This window comes from Mirounga leonina, unplaced genomic scaffold (genome assembly GCF_011800145.1).
Source record: "Mirounga leonina isolate KUSES-001 unplaced genomic scaffold, KU_Mleo_1.0 Mir_176, whole genome shotgun sequence".
NCBI classification, from domain to species: Eukaryota; Metazoa; Chordata; class Mammalia; order Carnivora; family Phocidae; genus Mirounga; species Mirounga leonina.
The window spans coordinates 60,060,591-60,080,662 of record NW_023270454.1 but is presented as its reverse complement, the minus strand read 5'-3'; the positions used below and the strand labels follow the sequence as shown (position 1 = coordinate 60,080,662).

General features: G+C 35.9%; 1 protein-coding gene across 1 annotated transcript in view; it reads right to left on the bottom strand.

The window, feature by feature from the left end:
* The window catches only part of BBS7 (Bardet-Biedl syndrome 7), a 33,974-nt gene that overhangs the window by 5,507 nt on the left and 8,395 nt on the right, over positions 1 to 20,072 (bottom strand). The window contains exons 5-12 of the mRNA XM_035023269.1: positions 17,542 to 17,728; positions 15,483 to 15,555; positions 14,756 to 14,872; positions 12,993 to 13,123; positions 11,436 to 11,520; positions 10,598 to 10,700; positions 8,791 to 8,983; positions 2,348 to 2,482 (exon numbers count right to left, since the gene is read on the bottom strand). Of these exons, the coding sequence (XP_034879160.1) occupies positions 2,348 to 2,482; positions 8,791 to 8,983; positions 10,598 to 10,700; positions 11,436 to 11,520; positions 12,993 to 13,123; positions 14,756 to 14,872; positions 15,483 to 15,555; positions 17,542 to 17,728 (1,024 nt within the window). The remainder of the gene's footprint in view (positions 1 to 2,347; positions 2,483 to 8,790; positions 8,984 to 10,597; positions 10,701 to 11,435; positions 11,521 to 12,992; positions 13,124 to 14,755; positions 14,873 to 15,482; positions 15,556 to 17,541; positions 17,729 to 20,072) is intronic.

Here is a 20,072-nt window from a genome sequence, read left to right as displayed (position 1 = left end):
GGGATCGAGTCCCGCATCGGGCTCCCTGCTCAGCGGGGAGTCTGCTTCTCCCTCTGACCCTCCTCCCTCTCGTGCTCTCTGTCTCTCATTCTCTCTCGCAAATAAATAAATAAAATCTTAAAAAAAAAAAAAAAGATTCTAAAGCTCACGCTCTTTCATCCTGAGCTTCTACAATAACATTTAAATATTAATTGTCCTAAAAATTTAACTGACAGCACACACTCCTAATGTTTATATTAAAAGACAAAAACAGTGTTTGGTGTTGACTGTCTTTGACTTTCACAAATACTTTTAGAGGACTAAGAAATATCTCCTCTCTGTATTTCCAGCAAATAGCACAGTGTCTGGGATGACACTGTAAGCATTCAATACATGCTTGTTGAATTGAAGTGGAGAGGTTACTTCAAATATTATAACTTCCTGAGCCTGAATATTAAACTACTAAAAATAGAGAAATATATCTGTGTGCAGGAATTGCAAAAACAAATCAACTTGAAATATTTAGTATTCAGTGTTCATGTACTGCTATTTCCCTATTTTTAATAAATAACTGAAGAAATAAAAAAGATAATATCAAAAAGAAAATTTGAGCATTTTAATTTCAAATCATTTAAATTTAATAAACACAGAGTATCAGTCAACCTAAAAATAAATATGCTTTAATGTGATTAAAAACAAATGTTATATACTTAACTATTTATGGATAGGATGATAAAGATTAAAATACATGAAAGTTCTGGGATTAGGTTTGGGATAGGAGAAGGAGAAGAGCATAAAACAAGACTGGTCATATGTTGAAGTTAATGATGAGTACATGGAGGTTATTATACTACTGTTTCTACTTCTATATATACTTGAAATCTCCATAACAAGGTGGTTTTAAAGCCATCATTCTAGAAAATGGATTTTAAATTAATATAAAATACTCATTTCAAAGAATCCTGCAGTGATGTAAATAAAATAGTTTAATCTTTCACAGCAACTAAGAAATTAAAATTTTAAGATCAACTTGATATTTTAAATGAAAATTAAAATGTAGGACCTAATCTTTGTTTTATTCTCAAACAGGGATGACAAATCATATATATTACATAATACAACTTATAAAACCTCTTATCAAAAAAAGTTTTACTATAAAATTATATTGAAAACTATTCCCTAATATAGCTATCAACTTTGTTCTTCATCTATTCTTTTCATTCCTCCCTTTTTATGTGTATAACTACCTGCCAACTCTAGTCACCACCTCCCGCTCTGGCTTGCCTTCTTCAATACAACTACTCCAGACTTTATCTTTACCCTAACTTCTCTTCAGGAGCCACACTTAGCTCCGAGAATGCTAGTCAGCTAGTACTAAGCAGAAAGAAGTGATATGGTAAAGCATATCCCAAACCTCTGACACACTCTCATCCAAGGTACTTTGCACATGGTAAGTACTCAACAAATGTCTACTAAATAAAGGTTAAGCAAGATTCAACAAGCCCAGAAAAGGTGAAAAAGAACAGGCAGAAGGAACAGACCATGTTCAAATGTAGGATGTGTGAAACTATATAGCATTTTCAAGAAATTTTAAGAACTTCAGTTTGGCAGAAATAATGTGCATGGGAGGGAAGGTAGCAGCTGGTAAGAGATAAGCTAGAGATATAATCAAGAGCTGAATCACAGAAAGTTGTTATGCCACAATGAGAAATCTAGACTTATATGCAGCAGGGAATAAGGAATCTTTAAAAGGTTTTGAGAGAAGAAATGACAGAGAGATGTTTATACTTTAGGAAGACCTCTCTGGTGGCAGTGTTCAGCAGAGCCTAGAGGTGAGAGGCAATACTGGAGGCAAAAAAACTGGTGACGAGTAGTTCAAGCAAACATGATAAGGGCCTGGAAAGTTAACAGAAGTGGAAATGAAGGGGCGCCTGGGTGGCTCAGTCCGTTAAGAGTCTGCCTTCAGCTCACGTCATGATCTCGGGGTCCTGGGATGGGCCCTGAATCGTCGGGCTCTCTGCTCAGCAGGGAGTCTTTGCTTCTCCCTCTGCCTCTATCCCTTCCCTTGCTTATGCTGTCTCTCTCTCTCTCAAGTAAATAAATAAAATCTTAAACAATAATAAAAATAAAATTTAAAAAAAAAGTAGAAATGAAGCAGAGGAAAGATATAATAGCGAAGGAGATAGAACTGGCAGAAACCAGTGACTAATTGGATTTAACAGATCAGAGAAAGGAAGGAATCTAGGATAACACCCCAGGTTTCTGGATTATCCAAAAACAGGGAAAAAGAGCAGAAGCAGATTTTTAGGGAAAGGTTATGAAAAAGAGATAGAAGAAGAAACATCAAACTCTAGTAGCATTTATAGACTTTATTCAAAATGGCATAATAGAAAAAGTATCTGAAAAGTTGTTTATACTTTGTACTCACCTCAGAATCACAGCTGCTAAAGCTGACAACAGCAGAATTTTTATCCACATCAAGTAAGTCTATTGGAACATCACTCTAAAGGTAATATTAAAAAAAAAAATGGTTCAAATGGAAAACTAAAAATTTTCACAAAACATTATTTTCTCTTAAAGATTTTATTTATTTGAGAGAGAAAGAGAGAGAGAGCATGAGAGCAGGGTGAGGGGCAGAGGGAGAGGGAGAAGCAGGCTCCCTGCTGAGCAAGGAGCCCAATGAAGGACTCAATCCCAGGACCCTGTGATCATGACCTGAGACAAAAGCAGACAATTAACCGACTGAGCCACTCAGGCACCCAACAAAACATTTTCTCTAAGGGTTCTCTTTAGTTCTAGTTCACATTCATCTTTAAATTTGAACATATGAATTCTCAATTTATATTTGATAATATGTACTAGAAAATAAATGCAATAAAGAATAAATGTTATATCACAATGACTTATTTTTTTTCAAATTTTATCAGAGATCACAGACTGTCATCTCTCACCACCCCCCTTAAATTATAATCTTCCTAATATGGCCATTCTGATTATATCAGTTCATTTTTATCAATTTTATTTTCACCTGTAACACAGAAAGGAGATAATTTTTCTCTCCTGGAGAGGTAGTTTCTAGGACACAGCTGTTGCACCCAGTTCTATGTAAATGATGCTCCTAGAGTTATTAAATGCAGCTCTTTTTTTTTTATTATGTTATGTTAATCACCATACATTACATCATTAGTTTTTGATGCAGTGTTCCATGATTCATTGTTTGCGTATAACACCCAGTGCTCCATGCAGAACGTGCCCTCCTTAATACCCATCACTGGGCTAACTCTTCTCCCCACCCCCGTCCCCTCTAGAACCCTCAGTTTGTTTCTCAGAGTCCACAGTCTCTCATGGTTCGTCTCCCCCTCCGGTTTCCCCCCCTTCATTTTTCCCTTCCTATTATCTTTTCTTTTTTTTAACATATAATGTATTATTTGTTTCAGAGGTACAGGTCTGTGATTCATCAGTCTTACACAATTCACAATGCTCACCATAGCACATACCCTCCCCAATGTCTATCACTCAGCCACCCCATCCCTCCCACCCCCACCACTGCAGCAACCGTCAGTTTGTTTCCTGAGATTAAGAATTCCTCATATCAGTGAGATCATATGATACATGTCTTTCTCTGATTGACTTATTTCGCTCAGCATAACACCCTCCAGTTCCATCCACGTCGTTGCAAATGGCAAGATCTCATTCCTTTTGATGGCTGCATAATATTCCATTGTATATATATATCACTTCTTTTTTATCCATTCATGTGTTGACGGACATCATGGCTCTTTCCATAGTTTGGCTATTGTGGACATTGCTGCTATAAACATCAGGTGCACGTACCCTTTGGATCACTACATTTGTTATCTTTGGGGTAAATACCCAGTAGTGCAATTGCTGGGTCATAGGGTAGCTCTATTTTGAACATTTTGAGGAACCTCCATACTCTTTTCCAGAGTCGCTGCACCAGCTTGCATTCCCACCAACACTGTAGGAGGGTTTCCCTTTATCCACATCCCTGCCAGCATCTGTCGTTTCCTGACTTGTTAATTTTAGCCATTCTGACTGGTGTGAGGTGGTATCTCATTGAGGTTTTGATTTGGATTTCCCTGAAGCCGAGCGATGTTGAGCACTTTTTCATGTGTCTGTTGGCCATTTGGATGTCTCCTTTGGAAAAATGTCTGTTCATGTCTTCTGCCCATTTCTTGATTCGATTATGTGTTCTTTGGGTGTTGAGTTTAAGAAGTTCTTTATAGATTTTGGATATTAGCCCTTTATCTATGTCATTTGCAAATACCTTCTCCCATTCTGTCAGTTGGTTTTTGGTTTTGTTGACTGTTTCTTTTGCCATGCAAAAGTTTTTTTATCTTGATGAAGTCCCAATAGTTCATTTTTGCCCTTGTTTCCCTTGCCTTTGGCGATGTTTCTAGGAAGAGGTTGCTGTGGCTGAGGTCGAAGAGGTTGCTGCCTGTGTTCTCCTTTAGGATTTTGATGGACTCCTGTCTCACATTGAGGTCTTCCTACCATTTTGAGTCTATTTTTGTGTGTGGTGTAAGGAATTGGTCCAATTTCATTCTTCTGCATGTGGTTGTCCAATTTTCCCAACACCATTTGTTGGAGAGAATGTCTTTTTTCCATTAGACATTCTTTCCTGCTTTGTCGAAGATTAGTTGACCATAGAGTTGAGGGTCCACTTCTGGGCTCTCTATTCTGTTCCATTGATCTATGTGTCTGTTTTTGTACCAGTACCATACTGTCTTGATGATGACAGCTTTGTAATAGAGCTGGAAGTCCAGAATTGTGATGCCAAGAGCTTTGCTTTTCTTTTTCAACATTCCTCTGGCTATTCGGGGTCTTTTCTGGTGCCATACAAATTTTAGGATTATTTGTTCCATTTCTTTGAAAAAAGTGGATGGTATTTTGATAGAGATTGCATTGAATGTGTAGATTGCTCTAGGTAGCATTGACATCTTCACAATATTTGTTCTTCCAATCCATGAGCATGGAACGTTTTTCCATTTCTTTGTGTCTTCCTCAATTTCTTTCATGAGTATTTTATAGTTTTCTGAGTACAGATTCTTTGCCTCTTTGGTTAGATTTATTCCTAGGTATCTTACGGTTTTGGCTGCAATTGTAAATGGGATCGACTCCTTCATTTCTCTTTCTTCTGTCTTGTTGTTGGTGTATAGGAATGCCACTGATTTCTGTGCATTGATTTTATATCCTGCCACTTTACTGAATTCCTGTATGAGTTCTAGCAGCTTTGGGTTGGAGTCCTTTGGGTTTTCCACATAAAGTATCATATCATCTGCAAAGAGTGAGAGTTTGACTTCTTTTATTTCTTTTTGTTGTCTGATTGCTGTGGCTAGGACTTCTAATACTATGTTGAATAGCAGTGGTGATAGTGGACATCCCTGCCGTGTTCCTGACCTTAGGGGAAAAGCTTGCAGTTTTTCCCCATGGAGAATGATATTTGCTGTGGGTTTTTCATAGATGGCTTTTATGATATTGAGGTATGTACCCTCTATCTCTATACTCTGAAGAGTTTTGATCAAGAAAGGATGCTGTACTTTGTCAAAAGCTTTTTCTGCATCTATTGAGAGGATCATATGATTCTTGTTCTTTCTTTTGTTAATGTATTGTATCACAATACATTGATTGATTTGCGGATGTTGAACCAACCTTGCAGCCCAGGAATAAATCCCACTTGGTCGTGGTGAATAATCCTTTTAATGTACTGTTGGATCCTATTGGCTAATATTTTGGTGAGAATTTTTGCATCCATGTTCATCAGGGATAGTAGTCTGTAATTCTCCTTTTTGATGGGGTCTTTGTCTGGTTTGGGGATCAAGGTAATGGTGGCCTCATAAAACGAGTTTGGAACTTTTCCTTCCATTTCTATTTTTGGAACAGTTTCAGAAGAATAGGTATTAATTCTTCTTGAAATGTTTGGTAGGATTTCCCTGGGAAGCCATCTGGCCCTGGGCTCTTGTTTGTTGGGAGATTTTTGATTACTGCTTCAATTTCCTTAGTGGTTATGGGTCTGTTCAGGTTTTCTATTTCTTCCTGGTTCAGTTTTGGTAGTTGATACATCCTAGGAATGCATCCATTTCTTCCAGATTATCTAATTTGCTGGCATATTGTTGATCATAATATGTTCTTATAATTGTTTGTATTTCTTTGGTGTTGGTGGTGATCTCTCCTCTTTCATTCATGATTTTATTTATTTGGGTCATTTCTCTTTTCTTTTTGATAAGTCTGGCCAGGGGTTTATCAATTTTATTAATTCTTTCAAAGAACCAGCTGCTAGTTTCGTTGATCTGTTCTAGTGTTCTTTTGGTTTCTATTTCATTGATTTCTACTCTTTTTTTTAAAGAAATTTTATTTGAGACAGAGAAAGAGGGTGAGAGAGGCAGAGGGAGAAGCAGGCTCCCAAGGAGCAGGGAGCCTGATGCAGGACTTGATCCCAGCACCCTGGCATCATGACCTGAGCCGAAGGCAGATGCTTAACCATCTGAGCCACCGAGGCACCCTCTGCTCTGATCTTTATTATTTCTCTTCTCCTGCTGGGTTGAGACTTTAGTTGCTGTTCTTTCTCCAGCTCCTTTAGGTATAGGGTTAGGTTGTGTATTTGAGACCTTTCTTGTTTCTTGAGAAAGGCTTGTATTGCTATATACTTTCCTCTTAGGACTGCCTTTGCTGCATCCCAAAGATTTTGAACAGTTGTGTGTTCATTTTCATTTGTTTCCATGAATTTTTTTAATTCTTCTTTAATTTCCTGGTTGACCCATTCATTCTTTAGTAGGATGCTCTTCAGCCTCCATGTATTTGAGTTCTTTCTGACTTTCCTCTTGTGATTGAGTTCTAGGTTCAAAGCATTGTGGTCCGAAAATATGCAGGGAATGATCACAATCTTTTGGTACCAGTTGAGACCTGATTTGTGACCTAGGATATGATCTATTCTGGAGAATGTTCCATGGGCACTAGAGAAGAATGTGTATTCTGGTGCTTTGGGATGGAATGTTCTGAATATATCTATGAAGTCCATTTGGTCCAGGTGTCATTTAAAGTCTTTACTTCCTTGTTGATCTTTTGCTTAGATGATCTGTCCATTTCAGTGAGGGGGGTGTTAAAGTCCCCTACTATTATTGTATTGTTGTCGAAGTGTTTCTTTGCTTTTGTTATTAATTGGCCTATATAATTGGCTGCTCCCATGTTGGGGCATAGATATTTACAATTGTTAGATCTTCTTGTTGGATAGACCCTTTAAGTAGGATATAGTGTCCTTCCTCATCTCTTATTATAGTCTTGGGTTTAAAACTAATTTGTCTGATATAAGGATTGCCACCCCAGCTTTCTTATGGTGTCATTAGCATGGTAAATGGTTTTCCACCCCCTCACTTTCAATCTGGAGGTGTCTTTGGGTCTAAAATGAGTCTCTTGCAGACAACATATTGATGGGTTTTGTTTTTTTATCCAATCTGATACCCTGTGTCTTCTGATTGGGGCATTTAGCCCATTTACATTCAGGGTAACTATTGAAAGATATGAATTTAGTGCCATTGTGTTGCCTGTAAGGTGACTGTTACTGTGTACTGTCTGTGTTCCTTTCTGGTCTATGTTGCTTTTAGGCTCTCTCTTTGCTTAGAGGACCCTTTCAAAATTTCTTGTAGGGCTGGTTTCGTGTTTGCAAATTCCTTTAGTTTTTGTTTGTCCTGGAAGCTTTTTATCTCTCCTTCTATTTTCAATGACAGCCTAGCTGGATATAGTATTCTTGGAGGCATATTTTTCTCATTTAGTGCTCTGAATATATCATGCCAGTCCTCTCTGGCCTGCCAAGTCTCTGTGAATAGGTCTGTTGCCAATCTAATGTTTCTACCATTGTAGGTTACAGATCTCTTGTCCCGAGCAGCCAGCCAAGACCAAGTTTACTGATCAATGAGAACGGCAGAGCTCCAGCGCTAGGGGAATACTGCACATAGAATTCATGGCTTTTTGCCCACGATTCTTTAGTCTTTCAAAGTTAATTTTTTTAATTTTCTTGCTTTTCTTTTTCTTTATTTATTTGACAGAGAGATAGAGAGACAGCACAAGTAGGCAGAGTGGCAGGCAGAGGGAGAGGGAGAAGCAGACTCTCTGCTGAGCAGGGAGCCTGACGTGGGGCTCGATCCCAGGACCCTGGGATCATGACCTGAGCCAAAGGCAGCCGCTTAACTGACTGAGCCACCCAGGCGCCCCTTAAAGAAAGATTCTAACAAGGGCATTGAATACTGTAGTTTTCTGTCACATCTCTTTAAATTCTCCTAAAGGTCAACCAAAGAACAAAACCCTTAACTTCTTTCTGATGTTTCCTAAAACTTAAGTCCATGAGTCTTTTGTTTAATACTTATAGTATAAATAAAAAGTAAAGATATAATCCAGGTAATCCATGAGCAATTGATTACCTAATGGAAGATTAAGAAAAGCTTTTAAAATTATATAAACTAAATGCAACATTTAAAAGATAAACACTTAAAGGGGCACCTGGGTGGCTGAGTTGGTTAAGCGTCTGCCTTAGGCTCAGATCATGATCCTGGGGTCCTGGGATGGAGCCCAGCTATGGGCTCCCTGCTCAGTGGGGAGTCTGCTTCTCTCTCTCCCTCTGCCTGGCCCTCCCCCCATTGGTGCGCTCACTCTCTCTCTCAAATAAATCTTGAAAAAAAATTTTAAAAAAGATAAACACAATTACTGTCTAAAAAGTGTTCAATAATAATTAGTGTATATGACTGGTCTGCAAAATAGATCCAATCAGAAAACAAATAAATTAGACATTTTGCTTACCTGTATTAAGACGTTATCTATCGCTGTCTGTACCTCTAAGATGAGACTGTAGCTGGCATCATCTTTATTTAATGTGAACTTATCATTTACACTAAATGAAGGTACTGCTGATTTTGCTTTGCTTGATTGCGAAGACTGTTGATATTTCTCTCTTTCCTGTAGTACCTTATACTGCAGATGTTCCAGCTCACTCCTAGAGGAAAATATATACAACTCTGTCACCTATATACACATTTGAAGTCCTTAGAATGATTACAAGAATTTGAGACATTTTCTTCTGCAAAATGGATTTTTATTAGGTGAACTAGAACTATGACACTAATAGGAACAAAATTTTGTTTCTATGACTGGCCAAACAATTCCACATTATTTATCTCTAATCTAAAAATTAAAACTCAGTTCCATACCAGCAATATTAATAAAGAGTTGTAAGTATCAAAGCAAGTTGCAAATAATCAATTCTAATACACAAATCTAGTTACAGTTACATATAATACTAATCAGAAGAGAAACTGATTGTACTGGCTGAGAAACATATTAGATTTAATTTGAAGAAACAAAATGTGTAAATATGTACCTGTCAATCAGAATTAGGTGAGACAGACAAAGGAAGGAGGCTGCAGAGTATTCACATTTTGGGGACCACAGGATGATCATGAGCCAGTGGTACAGCTGAAGTTCTATTAAGTTTTGAAGAAGATTTTGCTTAGATTGAACTGTACAGGCATTGCTTCATTGCTTAGAGTCATTCCAGTCAAAGGGAAAACCCATATGCAAATGAAGCAAATAGTAACTGAGAAATAACAAAGAGGCTTCACCAGCCCCAACTTAGGGGGAAAAGTCTGGGAAGAGCTTGGAAGAGATTTGTGCAATAAACAAAGGAAAAGATTTATTCGTCCAAGAAATATTTACTGAATGCTTCATATGTACCTATGTTGTAGGTACTGAATGAACAAAACAGACATAAGCTTCTCATCCCATATTCCACTGGAATCAGGAGGGATAGACTGGGTTATAAATGTACAGTACTATACTGAGGACGTGAGATAGTAGACATTGATTCTACTTGGTTTCTTTGTTGCATGAACGTTGGAGCTTGCTCTCCAGGTGGCTTTGCTAAACTGGCTTGTGGTAAACTTGTGTGGCTTTAGTGAATTAGTACTTGTGGCATTTTGCTGCCTTAAAAACTTCTGTAGCCCTCAACTACCACCAAAAAAAGATTGGCCGTCACTGCCCCAAGAGGTTGGCAAGGGTTGAAGTAGGGAGAGCAGTCGTTAAAAGTTTTAGCAACTCGCACTTCTTCATTATATGAAGCAATTTTACTTGAGTCTGGGCCCCTTTTCATAGGACTTGTCAAACTGAATAGGCCACAGAAGCAATCCCTGTGTCTAAAGGAATCAACATTACTCATTTCCAGTAAGAAAACTGATAAGCCAAAGTTAAAGATTCAGAAGGGTCTATAGGAGCAATAAACATTACAATTAATGAGGAATAGAGCATCTGTGTTGGTTTCTTTCTAATGCCTGTGAAAAAACAAAACACTACAACTATCTATAACTAAACAAGTAAAAATATGATCTAAGAAAAAGTCAATATAGAATAAAGCATATAAAAGTATATTTCTAACTTTGAAATAACTAATTAGCACTTACTGCTAATTTTCTGACTGATAAACTTTCATTTAAAAGGGTGATAAATGAATTAAAAGGTATAGTTCCTTCCAATATTCTGCTTCTATTAGTAATAAAAAAACAACCACACACTTCATGAAATGAAAAAAAAAGCAAACAAAAAAATCCAAGATTACCTTAAAGAAGAAATTTTATTCTGCATCTCCTGATTAATTTTCAGTTCTTCTCCTGGTCCACTTTCCTTATGTACAGGCTCTGTTGTCAGACCTGTAACCCAGCCTGTAGAGATGAAATTACTTAATCATGCACCACTTAGTGCTACTAGTGTTAAAAGAAACCCCAATTATTACATGCCCCTGTGTCCACCAACAGCAACCTCATTTAGTCTAGGACTTATTCTCCTTCAAAAAACAAAACAAAACAAAAAACAAAAGAAATCAAGTTGGAAAATATTCAAACCACAAAGAAGAAATTACTTAAGCATGTTGTGATATTATTTTTATTTTGCCTGAAACACTATAATACTATGACTAAGGAAATCTTTCACATCTTATAGTTTTAGTTTTTAAACATGGAATAAGTCAACACATTCTAGCAAATACCTGATGAATTAAAATAGTCTTTCAAATCATTTTCATGTAAAATTAAACTCTCACACTGGCTATTTTGAGAATGCAAAAATGACCATCTCAGAAGCAAGGAAATTTTTATAAGAAATGTACACAATAACAAAACTAAATTTCAGTGAATACTTTTTAAAACAAAGAATGTAATTTAATTTTCAAAGATACTAGAGCATGCTAAGTACTCTTTAACAAGTATTATTCAAATATTAACTGTTTTATAAATCAATACACCCACTCCTTCCCTCATTTTCTAACCAATAAAGGTTTAATGATATAGGTAAGATTTACTAATAACACTTTTTTTTAAAAAGTAGTCATCAAAACTAATTTATTAAATGTTAAGTTTTTTCTTATTCATTCTTTCTTTACTTACTACCGTTTACCTTACCTGAATATGTGGATACCACAATTTCATCATAGCCATCTTTCCCTATACAACCACCCTGGATAGATGTGACACTTTCAGACAACATCTAAAATCAATTTAAGATCAAGCACTTCATTAATAACTAAAAAATTCACATATTAAAATAAGCCATAAAACTTATTTTCCCATTTCCAGATTTCAAAACATACATTTACTGAATACTTACCATGTGGAAACAATGAGATTGGAAGGCAAAAATCCTGCACAAATGGCAGAAAATTCCAGTGCTTTTAAATTTGGGGAAAGAAGATTGAAAATGACTCATATATTTGTGTGTTGCACTTAGCCTCATCAGTCACCTAATGAGCAAAAATCATTTATTTATATAGTTTTTCGCTTTTTGTTTTTAAAGATTTATTTATTTTAGAGAGAGAGAGAGGGAGACTGTGTGCATGAGTGCATGTGCATGGCGTAAGGAGGGCAGAGGGAGATGGAGAGGGAAACTTAAGTAGACTCTCCCTTGAGCCCAGAGCCCGAGGTGTGGCTCAGTTCCATGACTCTGGGATCATGACCTGAGAGGAAACCAAGAGTCGGACACTCAACCAACTGTGCCACCCAGGCATCCCAAGAAAGAAGTTTTTTTAAAAAAATTACATAAGCAAAACTCCCAATATGTTTAGTCTATCTGAATTCCATATGCTATCTCTCATGTGTTTTTCCCAAATAGTTTTTTTAATGAATAAAGAAGAAGATGGCCTATATGAAACCTTTAGAGAATTTTTATCCCCATATTATCTATGTAATGTACTTTCTCTATACATCAAAACATCTGTATTTGCTGATCTGCAGTTAAAGCTAAAACTGAGAGGTAGCACTAGTACAGAAATTAGACAAAGAAAAGTTAGTTGATACTGAGTTGTGGGTTTTTTGTTGTTGTTTTTTAAAACAGCCTCAATGAATCCTCCCCGAGGCAGGATGGGAAATCGTGGACTGGAGAACACCACTTCATGAAAATAAAAGAATCCATTTACAGCAGAATGATTCTCCATGTAACTCTGTACCTTAGGATAAACAAGCTGAACTACATTTAAAATTTGTGAACTAAAATTACTCTTATCTAGTAATTCTCATATGGTAAACTCTTGGGGGGCTAGAAGTGAAATTGCAACTTTTCTCTCTCTGCTTAAGGATATTTTGATATTGTCCTAACAACATGAGTTTACTCCTAAAATATTATTATCTTGAAACAACAGTCTTGTTTATGTTACCCAAACATATAAATGTTACTCCTGTAATCTACTATGCATTATAGAAACTAAGGCAAAATATTTAACACTTCAAATATACACTATTTAGAAACCAAATGAAGCAGTAATTTATTATTCAGCTGGAAGGCAACAGTCTATTATTCAAACACAAGAGTGGTCTAGAGAAGATTTTGACAACATCAAAGGTGCAATATTCTAAGCCAAACACAAGATTTTAACATATTTGATTTAATAAAACCCAAACCATAATAGTCATCTCTATAATTATTTGATGAATAAGCATATATAGTCTTTTTTTAAATGAACTGACCTGATCAAATCGTAGAACAGGCTCATTTGCATTGTCAAAACTGTACACTTCCACCATTCCATCATCTCTCCCAACAAGTAAATCCTTAACCCCATCACCCACAATGTCAAAGCTGTCAACACACAAAATCCCTTTAAAAAAAGATGATAGAGTGACAAGTTATTAATAAAACTAACACTACAGTCAAGTATATACAAAGTAAAGAATGAAAAAAAATGTATATACCAAATCAGAATGGGAAAAAACCAAAAACCTTGGACCATAATCAGGTGTCCTCTTTTCTATCTACATTCATCCATTTCCAAGACTTTAAATAATACTCTAAACAGAAATGGCTCATAAGTTTATATCTCCAGCTCTGGCCTCTCCCCAGAGCTCCAGACTCATATATCCAAGTCTCTATTCAACATTTTCTTTGAGACATACATTTGCATCTCAAACTCTCCATATCCAATGAAAACTCTTCATTCCCCTTAATCACACCCCCTCAATGCTCCTTCCCCAATCTCTCCTCATCTCGGTAAGGTATCACCCAGTTCCTCAGGCCAAAATTCTAGGCTACATCTCTGATTCTTCTCTTTCTCACTGCGCAGATCAAATCCCTTAGCAAATCTTATCAGCCCTATCTTCAAAACACATACTGAAATTGTCTCCTTTCCATTTCCAACTACCATTAGCTTAGCCCAGGCTACTTATATCTCTAGCCTAGAGTAAAATAAATTATAACAACCATAACAATGACTTCCTTACCAATCTCCATGCTTCCAATTTTGACCTGCTTCCCCCCAAATCCATTCTCTCTAGTGGGTTTTTTGTTCTTTCGCTAGATTAGATCATGTCATACTCCCACTTAAAATTCTCCAAAGACTTCTCACTGCACTTAGATTAAAATCCAAACCCTTTTCCAAGGCCCACAAGGACCTACATGATTTGGCTCTATGCTATTCCTTGACTTCTTTTCTTGCCATGCTAACCCATTTAGCCACACTGGTCTTCCCTCTGCTCCTCAAATGAATCAAGTTTACCTCTGCCTCAAGTCCTGACTTTTTCCTCTTTATCCAGCATAATCCGCCCCCCGCCCCAAGTTTTTACATTACTAACTCCTTTTCTTATCAATCAGATCTCAGCTCAAATTTTACCCTTTATAAGATGTCTTCCATTACCACCCAGTCTAAACATAGTCTTCTTCCCTCCACCCATCACTAATACATCACCCTCTGGTATTTCTTTCAGGTGACTGGATGAAGCTATCTTATTTATTCATTTGTTTATTCTCTGTCTCTCCTACCTAACAAGTATTTGTTGAAGGAATAAATGAATATATGAATAGAATTACTATACCTATAAATAGCCATCTCACTACCTTCTAAGTCAGATATAAATTCCTGCAGAAAGGTATAAATTCCTTAGAAAACAGAAATATTCCCTGACCCATTGGACTTTTTCCTTGCCTCCTATCAAATACTCTCAAATTCAAATAAATTTCCTATACCAAACAGTGAATAATGGCTTTGAGCATAGAATGATGTTATGGATGGACATTAGCCCATAAAAGCCTATCTATCCTAAACTACTATTAGCATTTCTTGATTAATAATTATGCCAAAGTATGACAGACCTGCTAAATAAACAAATAGTAAGGTGGCTCTGTGAAGTGCTAGGTCTACTATGTACCATGAATAAATAAAACAGAATGAGCTATATAATTTAGGATATTTAATAATCAATGAAATTTCAGAATCTAAACCACATCAAAAACATACCTCCCCGCTTTTTCTCATTTCGAATTTCCCACTTGTGTATTGGTTTAGAGGTAGTGATCTGAATAAGCCCAAGTTTTCCATCTGATGTTCCAAACCAAAGGTCTTCTCCAGAATCACCTAGTTATAATTAAAGTCAACATGTAATATTTATCCCATGACTCATCTCTTTAAAACTGAAAATTTTTTGTACACATTGACTTTCACATAAAAATCTCATTTAAAAGGGGCGCCTGGGTGGCTCAGTCATTAAGCGCCTGCCTTCGGCTCAGGTCATGATCCCAGGGTGCTGGGATCAGCCCTACATCAGGCTCCCTGCTCAGCGGGGAGCCTGCTTCTCCCTCTCCCACTCCCCCTGCTTGTGTTCCCTCTCTCGCTGTGTCTCTCTCTGTCAAATAAATGAATAAAATCTTAAAAAAAAAAAAAAATCTCATTTAAAAAATATAAAAAGAACACTTACTTTGGGGGGTTGGTTATTTAGTCACAGGATTTTATAAATATAAGAGATAAGACCCTTCCTCATCTAATTTTAAGATAAGGAAACTGAAAATTAAAGTTCAATAATTCATTACTGTTAGTTACTGGCAAGTTATCTGAAGACTACTGTCTCAATTCCAGTTCATGTTCTTTCTACAATTTCCCATTTTCACTTAATATATAGTTAAATGATTAAACCTGAAATATCTAGACTTAACTAACATAATGCCCTCCCTTATCTGATTGTGATTACCGCCATTTCCGTTGTGTAGTGCTAAAACAGTAGGTGGGCCAGGCACTTCAGTTTCATACATCACATCAGATCCCTGAAGGAGAACAAGTATTTCAAAACTGAAACAGAGTACAAATTTAAAATAATCTAGGCACTCATAGATAATTCATATAAAAAACTCCAGAATAAAACTGCCAGAAAAGATTAGGTTGTGATTATTAACTTGTCTTTGTTAGCAATTTTGTATATGTTAATTCATTTAAAAATACATAGAAAATGTAAAGATCGAGAAGAAATATATAAAATTTTCTACACTTTAAATACTTTTCTTTTTAAATACTTTGCCCAAAAACTTGACTGACACTGGTAAATTTTCCTATCAAAACTTTCCAGGAACAAGTTGTTTCTTTTTTCCAGTTTAACTTAGAGCACATTCAAACATTTAAACAGACCCAAAGTTATTTCCTAAGGAGAATGTTGGCTTTTCTTTTAGATATTTCCAAAACCTACTCCAGTGAGAGGCCGAATGACCTGTTACTTAGATAAGAAAACAAATTATGTCCATTTATTTGTCTTTTTAAAAATTTTGTCACTTGTAATGTTTTCATTTAGTACACAGTATTTGTGAAGCTGTTAAAGAATGAGGTAGAAGCACTTACACTCACATGGAAAAAATATCTATGATAAATCATTCAACAAAAAACCCCACAAAATTATAGTAAATATGGAATGATAACATTTTTCTTAAAATATTAAATAACATATAAAAATATAAAAGTCATATGCTTTATCTTTTATTTAAAATTACACTTGAAACTTCACAGGTATCAAGTATATAAACAAAAAAATACACAAAAAAACTTTAAAAGACTACCTCTGGGGCAATGGATTGCTTACAAATGTGGAGTCGATGGGGTGTAGGGATATGTGAAGGGTAGAACAAAGGCTTCAAGTTTTAACTTCTCACAAATCCTTAGTGATTTTTTTATTTTTACAGTAAGCACATGGATCTCTTCTTGTTAAACAAAGCAGAATCCTCAAATCAGCTAGACCAACTCCTAATTGAATACTAGCCAGCTCCTGTTAAAAGCCTTATTCAAACAACTCGTATTTGGGAGCACAGGCTATGGAAGAAATTAATCATTCATGCCCCTAGAATGAACCTTGAACATTAACTTTTTTTCCCATAGAAAATAAATAAAACCTCATAGAACTACTGGAATTTCCCTTCTATAAAAGGACTGATGTCAAGAAATGGCTATGAAATTTCTGGCTGTGAAATTTGGAAGAGTGAGAAAGCCTGTGATGGCACAGAATAAACGGCCAAATATTTTGTTCAACCGCACTATCATCAGCCCAACTTTCTAACCCAAGTTATCCACCTGTTCTAGGTTATTTGCATTTAAACTTTATTTTATGGATCCTGGTGTGTTTACATATGTGTATCTTATTGAAAGCCACTTTTGAGAAGACCTAATTGTAACTCTTATTACTAATAACAATGCCTTATGCAGTTGTTTTAACCAATCATAGTTTTTAATAGAAATATAAGGACAATAAACTGATTTTTCTATCATTCATTTACTTATCCAATAAATATTTACTGAGTGCTTATTCTGATCCACATATTGTCATAAATGTGGAATAAACTCAAATGATACAATGCTGATCACAACTATCCCTTCTTTGTTAAAACCTAACACCCTCTCCCAACACAATTTCCTCCATTAATTTGATTTTTGGGGGAGGAAAGAGTAATGGAGGAAGAAAGGAAAAAAAGCTAGAAAGCGTTCTTTGTAGCAAAGGCATTCCATTCTGACTGAACTAGTTCAGAAATTATGCATGGGGGCAGAAAAGCATCCTTTTTCCCATATATGTCTAAAAACTTGCCAAAGATCTCAATACATTTGCCTCAAGTTAAAAAAAAAATTAGCTCACCAATTAAAAAGCATTTTTTCCAGATATAATTTTAAGTAGGACATTAGTGGTAGTAATAAGTAATTTATCGCAAGTACACATTGTTCAGCAATATTCATTTACATAAATTATGAAAAACCATAAAAATGCAAATAACAGAAACCTGTAAAACTCTGAGCACTCTGTCCTGGCAGGCCAATACCGGTGTAATACGAGGTAATCTTTCCACTGGAAGGCAGATGATATCATTGATTTTGTCCCCAGAAAGGTAATAATGTTGGTCTTTGCAATCACAATAATGGTTATAGATGTAACTTGCACTGAGAAAGAGGTCTGAGCCAGATATATGCCTGAAAACATTAAAAGTAATTTAAAATATCCATATTTTAAAAAATAAGCATAGGAAACTCCTGAATTCTTTTGATATGAAAATAGGTTTATTTATACAGTCTCTATCATTTTATCACAGACTTAAAGAATAGTTCCCCCCGCCCTGTTTCCCCCACTTAATTTGTAGCTTTTTGATATAATGCTGATTTTAAAAAGCTGAAAATGAGGATCTTAAGGCCTCAGGCATCTCAAAAATTAAGCTCAGAAAAACTGAAAACTTTGTCTATATCTGAAGACAATGTCAAAAAGTAACTTTTTCTCAGTATGCACTATGTGCCAAGCACTGTCCTGACAGATTTACATGTATTACATGTATTAGCTTAATCCTCATAATTCTGTGGACTAGGGACTATTATTATCCTTCTTTACAGAGAACAATAAAATGTTAAGTAACTTGCCTAATGGCACACAACTAGTAGTGGAGTGGGTTGCAGCTCAGGTAGCTTTTAGCTCTAGAGTTAGCTTTCTTACTACTACACTAAGTTGTCCAGAAAAGGCTTTTGGAAACAAATTTACTTCAAATGATAAACAGTGGGGGGGGAAATGATTTCATTAGAATTTTTCTTGAAAAAAGAAATGAAAACAAGTTCATTTCAAATTATATTTAACAAAATATAGGCAATAATCATAGCAATGTTCTAATTCTTATATTGAATCCAGTTTTCACTGAGGGAGTTGAAATTTGACAAAAATCATATACTAGTGTATTACCTTTCACTTCTAGATTGTTAAAATCATGTAATCATAAAGAAGGTAATTTTATTTGAAGGTTTCATCTATTTCTCCACCGTTCTAAAGTCTAGTTAAAAAGTTTTGGTACTAAAATTATTCCCTATGCTATAAAGATCTTCATTGATTTTCTCTTCTTTGGTTATTGCTTAAGTGGCCTCACTTTGTGGCTCTGCGTATGATTTCAGTAGTCCTCTTAATATCATTTTTACCAACCTAATGAAATTCTATCTTTTTCAAGATTTTAAGTTTCATCTTGAAATCCACCTGCACTACATTTGAAATTATACTGCAATTACACATTTTCCAAAGTATTACTTGCAATCACTACTGTTGACAAGAGCGGGGACAGATGGAAGCATTAAGCAGGGAAGGATGAGTGAGTGGTAACCAACTTTGTAAGTGCTCAGTTTCTTATTGAATATTTTCAAGTTATAACCTTGCTTTTCTGTGCACCCTTGTAAATCTGGGGATTCAGACAATAAATTTTAAAAAACTGAGTAAAGATCCTCTCCATCCCACCTCTGCCACTCTAGTAAAAATGTTTAAGAAACTAGCAAAAGATACTGGCTGGGAAACTCCTGATCTTCCTCAAACCTCTATCCACATACCTTCCTGAATGTGGAGTTATGCAAATTATTACTTTGATTTTAGTATTTCACAATTATCACTGGACAATTCAAAAATATTACATTCTTGTTAAACCACTGAACTCACTCCCACTTGCCATTGTTTAATTTTTACCTAATCTCACCAAAGCAAAGTTTTACAGCCTGAACGTTAGGACATGTGATGTGCATTATACAGAATTATGCAGGACAGCTGTGCATCACATAGAACTCTGGATTGAATTAGTAGTTTTCAAACCAAGGTCTACAACTTGGCTGTTGTCAAATGAAGAACTTTTTTCTTTTCACTCACTCCTAATAATTCTGAATCTGCAGGTATGAGTAGGACAAGAAATCCACCCTTTTAAGCTTCCAAGAGATTCTCCTAAGTAGCAGGTCTGAGGACAGGGGATTAGATAAACTTTAAAACCCTTCTAGTTTCCATTATTCAAAAACCTAAAATTTTACTTGCAAAATCTCACAAATCAGGAAGCCATTAAGGAGTTATTTTTTACTCAGAATCTTACTTTCTTTACCTGAAATTATAGCCTATTGGTAGTTACCAACTTTGATAGCCAGCTTTTTGACAAATGATGCTACCTCACAACCAAAATAAGCAGAGACAGCAAAGGAACAGAAACCTAAGTATCTCTAGATTTCTTTTACTTTTTTCTTTTATACCTTGATCATGAATCAGCTGAACCATTTAGTCAAAAAATGAATGTATAGGGGCGCCTGGGTGGCTCAGTCGTTGGGCATCTGCCTTCGGCTCAGGTCATGATCCCAGGGTCCTGGGATCGAGCCCTGCATCGGGCACCCCGCTCAGCAGGAAGCCTGTTTCTCCCTCTCCCACTCCCCCTGCTTGTGTTCCCTCTCTTGCTGTGTCTCTCTGTCTGTTAAATAAATAAATAAAATCTTTAAAATAAATAAATAAATAAATAAATAAATAAATAAATAAATAAATAAA